The sequence below is a fragment of the Sinocyclocheilus grahami genome, unplaced genomic scaffold, assembly GCF_001515645.1.
Source record: "Sinocyclocheilus grahami isolate Dianchi unplaced genomic scaffold, SAMN03320097.WGS_v1.1 scaffold672.1, whole genome shotgun sequence".
NCBI classification, from domain to species: domain Eukaryota; kingdom Metazoa; phylum Chordata; class Actinopteri; order Cypriniformes; family Cyprinidae; genus Sinocyclocheilus; species Sinocyclocheilus grahami.
In genome coordinates, this window is record NW_015505851.1 from 85,575 (window position 1) to 91,885 (window position 6,311).

Below are 6,311 nucleotides of genomic sequence, written 5' to 3' on the forward strand. Positions count from 1 at the left end.
TCACAAAGAGGACAGATACAACGGAAAAAAACAAGACGTTTTCAGAAAGAGTTTCATTTATGAGAGCAGAAGGATCCATTCTGATCATGTGTTTATGAAAGTCACCATATTGCACTTTATTTCCGTCCGCCAGTGTTATTTCAGTATCATTCATATGCCATCTGTGTATTTATTCATATTTTAAATTATCATTCATTGTTTTTTTTTATTTTAGTTTAAGTTTTAGTTATTTGCTATATGTACTTTTGTCATTTTTAATATTTCTGTTTAGCTTTATTGTATTTTTTATTTCAGTTTTTTAGTATTTGTTTTTTTATAAAGTTTTTAATTTTAGTACTTCATCTTAAAAATATTTTATTTCAGTTAGTTTCCAACCCACACGTGCATGTAATATATGCAAAATATACATTAAAAATACTGTTATATGAAGTAAGAGCATATATGAAACCTATTATAATTAGGAACAATTTCATATATATCTAGCCCATATAAATATGTTTATGTATGTGTAATACATTTTTGGACATATGCAGTATGTCATGTATACATATATCCATCCTAAAAATCAGTATGCTTATATATGTTTTTCTTTTATATTTACTTATATAATCATACTGATTTTGTGTGTGTGTGTTTGTTTGAATAAAGTTGCATGTAGGGCAAAATATGCTACATATATTACATTTCCATATGAGAAGGCTGGTTTTCTAATTATTGTTTTTGAAGTTCTGTATGCAGATGAGGTTTATTATATTTAGGTAACCTCTTTGCAAATGCAATGATCCCAGCCAAGCTGTTAAATACAGAAATGGTATGATACACGTGATACACAATATGCAAACATGTGCAATCATATGCATATTTTTGCCGCAGCCTTTTAAAAAAATGGTTTTGGAGGGCTAGTATGCCCTCATCTTACACAAAGACGCCTACAGCAGATCATGTGGAGTGTGATGAATGTAATGCAGTAGCGCTGACTGATGATCTGGTGTGTTGTTCTGTGGCAGTGGGTCTGGAGCAGCAGTGTGAGCTGACCTGTCGACCGGTCGGGTATCGTTTCTACGTGCGGCAGGCGGAGAGGGTACCAGAAATGGTATGATACACGTGATACACAATATGCAAACATGGGCAATCATATGCATATTTTTGCCGCAGCTTTTTCAAAAAATGGTTTTGGAGGGCTAGTATGCCCTCATCTTACACAAAGACGCCTACAGCAGATCATGTGGAGTGTGATGAATGTAATGCAGTAGTGCTGACTGATGATCTGGTGTGTTGTTCTGTGGCAGTGGGTCTGGAGCAGCAGTGTGAGCTGACCTGTCGACCGGTCGGGTATCGTTTCTACGTGCGGCAGGCGGAGAGGGTACGAGATGGAACGCCCTGCGCAAATAACACACCCAACGATGTGTGTGTGGGAGGACGCTGTCTGGTGAGAAAACAGCTAGGCTGACATGCACCAATATGATAGTAACATCAGCACCGGAAAGAGCCACTGTGATCATTTCTAAGTCTAAATCTGCTCAGTTCTAGTGCTGGCATTGTGAGGACAACATTACAAACAGCTCGTATTCTTAAAGCATCTAAGAATCCTCTCAGAGAGCTCTTCATTTTGCTTACATTTTTAAAACTAGGAATCGTAGCATAAGAGTGATTAAGAGGAAAAGACAAACACTTTCATCGTATTGAGGAGGCGGTGGTGACCCCGTTGCTAAGTATGACACATTCTTTTGAAGACTGTGATTGATTGTCCAAGAAGAAGAAAAAAAGAGCGCTTTAAATAGGGCCTATTTTTTCCTAGTTTTACCCTAATCACACGCACACACATACAGTATATATATTTACATTTAGTCATTTAGAGGACGCTTTTATCCAAAGCGACTTACAAATGAGGACAATGGAAGCAATCAAAATCAACAAAAGAGCAATGATACGCAAGTGCTGTAACAGGTCTCAGTTAGCCTAACGCAGTACACGCAGCAATTTTTTTTTTTTATTATATAATAAATAAAAAGAAAACCGATAGAATAGAAAAGAATAGAGCAAGCTTGTGTTAGTGACCTTTTTTGCTTTTGTTAATTGTATAATAAATAAAAAGAAAAAATAGAAAGAATACAAATTATAAGAAAAGCTAGTGATAGTTTTTTTTTTTAAGAAAACAAAGCAGTTAGTAAATGAATAGAGTGCAAGTCTACAAGGGGCAAGGTTTTTTTAAATAATAAAGAGTAGAATTAGAATAGAGAGTGCTAGAGTTAAAGGGTCAAATAAAGATGGAAGAGATGTGGTTTAGTCGTTTCTTGAAGATGCTCGGATTGAGTTGGGCAGGTCATTCCACCAGCAGGGAACATTTAATGAGAATTTTGGGATGGCACAATAATATGCCGTTCACTTGCAGAACGCAAGCTTCTAGAGTGCATCTCAATAAGTTAGAATGTCGTGGAAAGTTCATTTATTTCAGTAATTCAACTCAAATTGTGAAACTCGTGTATTAAATAAATTCAATGCAGACAGACTGAAGTAGTTTAAGTCTTTGGTTCTTTTAATTGTGATGATTTTGGCTCACATTTAACAAAAACCCACCACAAACAATGAACTTTTCCACTACATTCTAATTTATTGAGATGCACCTGTGTATATATATATATATATATATATATATATATATATACTGTATATATTGTTGTGTGTCTAATAAGATCAGTCACAAACTATCCCTGCACCATTTAATCTAGCGTCTTAAGTCACTGTCATCCATTATCTGCAACACATTTCTTCTCTCTCTTTGTCTTTTGGCCATTTTCTCCTCTGCTAAAGAAACTCTTAAGCCTCTTAAAAGTCCTCCTCCCTACTCCAAACACTGTTTGATCATAAGAGCTCTTTTAAGGGTTTAGATGCTTTGTGAATAACTTTTATCTTTACTAGAATCTTCTCTTTCATTCTAAGGGGAAGCCCCCACCTTTCTACGATAGCTTTTCTAGGAGCAACTCTTTGCTCGAAGACTTTTCATGAATACGTGCCCTGATGTTTAGTTCTAGAATCTGGCAGCTTCATGCTCCACTGTAATGAAGTGATTGTTTCTTCCTTGTGTGCGTGTGTGCGCGTGTGTGTGTGTCAGAGCGAGGGCTGTGACGGTGTGTTGGGCTCAGGGTTGGTCCGGGATCGCTGTGGCGTGTGCGGCGGTGGAGACGGCACCTGTGAGAGGGTCACGGGAAGTTTCCTGAACACCAGCGTCCCGCTGGGCTACCACAAAATCCTGGACATCCCACCCGGAGCCACGGCCATCAACATCACTGAGAGACGAGCCAGTCCCAACTATCTGGGTATGAACTCTCTGTGTGTGGGTCTGGTTTGGACCAAATATCTACTCTGAAACATTTTCTGCATTTTTCTCCTTGAGGAAATGGCTTAATTCAATTAAATACAAAATAATAATGAAAATGTATAACTGCCTAAAGCATTGTGTGAGGGTTAGGTTACAGGTCAGAAAATGTCATTAGCTCTATATAAAATGGAAAGTCCCAACCATGATACAAACGTGTTTGCATGTGTGTGGTTATTTTTGTTGAGTTTGTCTTTCCTTATGGTGACTAAATGTCCTTACAATAATCAAACCTGACAAACGTTCCTTGTGCGAACATGCCTAGTGGAAAACAGCTTCATAAAGGAACTAAATTCTATCTTATTTCATTCCATTGTGGAGTATTTCCCTATGAAGGCAAACGCATTAACTATGTAAACTCTGGAAGGACGGTTTGCCTTTGCAGGGCAGAATAATTCACTCTGAAATGAAAAATGTATTTACTCACTCTCGCATAGTTGTGGCGACAGTAAATGGGGGTTAAAATGGTGTAAAAATTGCCATATGAATCCACAAAGTGTCACGCTGCTGCTAGATGAAGGTAAAGGCGCACGAAGAAGATAAATTCAAACAGGGTATTTATTCCAACAAACACAGAAGATCAGGTAATCCGTGAACAGCAAACATGAGGTATAAATAATAACCGACAAACTCAAACTGAACAGACAGGAACTTAAATACACAGACCAAAGGAGCGCTGTTTTTTTTGCGATATTTTATTTATTTTTTTACAGTGAGGATAATGATTCAATTAACAAGACACAGGTGAACTAACTAACATAATCAAGGGGAGACAGAAACTAAGGCTATGTCCGAAATCGCCCCCATACCCTTAAATAGGGCACTATTTGAGGGAACAGCCATTTTTAGTGGTGTCCGAAACCGTAGTGGACGTTCTCGAGTGCACTCATTCAATCCCACAATGCACTGCAAAAACGAGTGTACAACTGGTGCACGCTCAACGGCTAGAGAATGCCCATAATGCACCGTGAGAGTCACGCGCCGAATGAATTCCCGCGTCTCGCCAGAAGATGGCGCCCGCAGCTGAATAATCAATCCGTTCATTTTTACAAAGCGATCATCCATGGCGTACATGCAGCATAATGTACAACACGGGTATAAATTCATTGTAAATTGATTATTAAATAGTTTGGTTAGGGTTTATACATAATTTCCGTGACAGAGTTCAAGATAAATCCTTTAATCTTACTACCGGAGCTGCTAGTTTGCTAGTTTCAAATGATTAATAAACAGCAAGCACAAACTATGCAAAAGCGGCATTCCTTCCGGTGCACTCAGTGTCTGAATTCACTACTCGTTTTCATTCACTCCTTCTAGTGAACTGAATTAGTGACCTAATGTAGGGAATAGTGAATGAGGGTATAGGGGGCGATTTCGGACACAGCCTAGGTCAACGAACACATGAGGAAAGAAAACAAACTAAAGGTCCATGTGGTTGTGAAACAAAGCTATTGTTGCAGCCAAATTTATTAGTTTTTCTTTTATTTTATTTATGATTTGGCACAAACTCGAAATTAATGTTATTCAAAAACATTTATTTTCCCAAAGATAAAAATGTATATTTATCACGTAAAACTAAAAATATTATTATAAAGACCATACTTAATATTATATATCAAGACACTTTCTTTAGACACATAAGGAGGACCAAACCTACAGAAATTAAAAATAAATAAATGTGTGTATAAATAAATAAATATGCAAATAAATAAAATAAATGTGTGTATAAATAAATAAATATGCAAATAAATAAATAAATGTGTGTATAAATAAATAAATATGCAAATAAATAAATAAATGTGTGTATAAATAAATAAATATGCAAATAAATAAATAAATATGTGTATAAATAAATAAATATGCAAAAAAATAAATTTATAAATGTGTGTATAAATACACGTATTCTTGTTTAAATACATATATAAATAATTAAACGTGTAATGAAAGTAGGCAAATAAATAAAATAAATTGGTGGGCAAATGGAAAATGTTTAAGGAAATGCTAAACTCATCCTAACTATTTTCTTTAAATCACTCATTTATTTCTGAATGTAGTTCCACATTTATTTGTCCTCTGCACAACATGCTAATGAGAGGGTGTCAACTATGGACTTGTTCAGTTTCTAACTTCAACAGCATTTGAGAAGAATGACTTACAGTAACATAACCAACTGTAAATTGTTCATATAGGTCTCAGTCATAATGCACACCTTTTAGATTTTTGTCTAATGTATGTAACTCGCATACATCACATAACAGGACATGTTTCTACCTGCTAATGTGAGATTTGTGTTAATTGGTCATTGTTCCTCGGCTTTACCTCAGCTCAGAGTTCAAACCTCCAGCCAAACGTTCAGCTCATAAACAACAGCGATCACGAGCAGAGGGATGTTTTTTAAATTCTTCACAGCTGCTGTTGATCACTACAGATGATCTAGAGCGTGTATGTCTAAATTCAGATGAAAATGTTCCAAGGTTTGAGCGTGCAGTGCGTTTGGGGCAGCGATGAGTCACTGTCCTGAGAGGGATGCTGATATCACCTTCATCTTAATATTAGCCTGAACATGACTCAGGAGTGCACATATTCACGGCTGATGGTGCGTGGGGTTTGGAAGATCTCTCTGGGCTGGATTAGGTAATGCAGGCATGTTTTCATAAGTGAATATGACCCTGAGTCAGACTCATGGACATGTCTGTGTTTGTTTCTCCGTATGCACAGGTCCGTTTCTCTGTGTGTTCTAGTACAGTGTGATTGTGCCCCGGAGGCAGACTGCTGTAGTAGACAAAACACTTACCGGGTTACATGACAAATCAGCTCTTTTTCTCTCTCTGACATCCTTTTTTTGGCTTTGGCTTTGCTCTCTCCTGTGTCTCTCTGTGATTCTGTCTGACTCAGTTTTATTGCATCGGAGGTGTTAACTATGACTATGTTATTA

At 36.9% G+C, this 6,311-nt stretch overlaps 1 protein-coding gene across 1 annotated transcript in view; it reads left to right on the forward strand.

The window, feature by feature from the left end:
- The window catches only part of LOC107559017 (ADAMTS-like protein 4), a 37,437-nt gene extending 34,070 nt beyond the window's left edge, over positions 1 to 3,367 (forward strand). Inside the window, exons 6-8 of the mRNA XM_016242734.1 lie at positions 1,008 to 1,072; positions 1,355 to 1,429; positions 3,113 to 3,367. Of these exons, the coding sequence (XP_016098220.1) occupies positions 1,008 to 1,072; positions 1,355 to 1,429; positions 3,113 to 3,367 (395 nt within the window). The remainder of the gene's footprint in view (positions 1 to 1,007; positions 1,073 to 1,354; positions 1,430 to 3,112) is intronic.
- Positions 3,368 to 6,311: the final 2,944 nt, after the last annotated feature.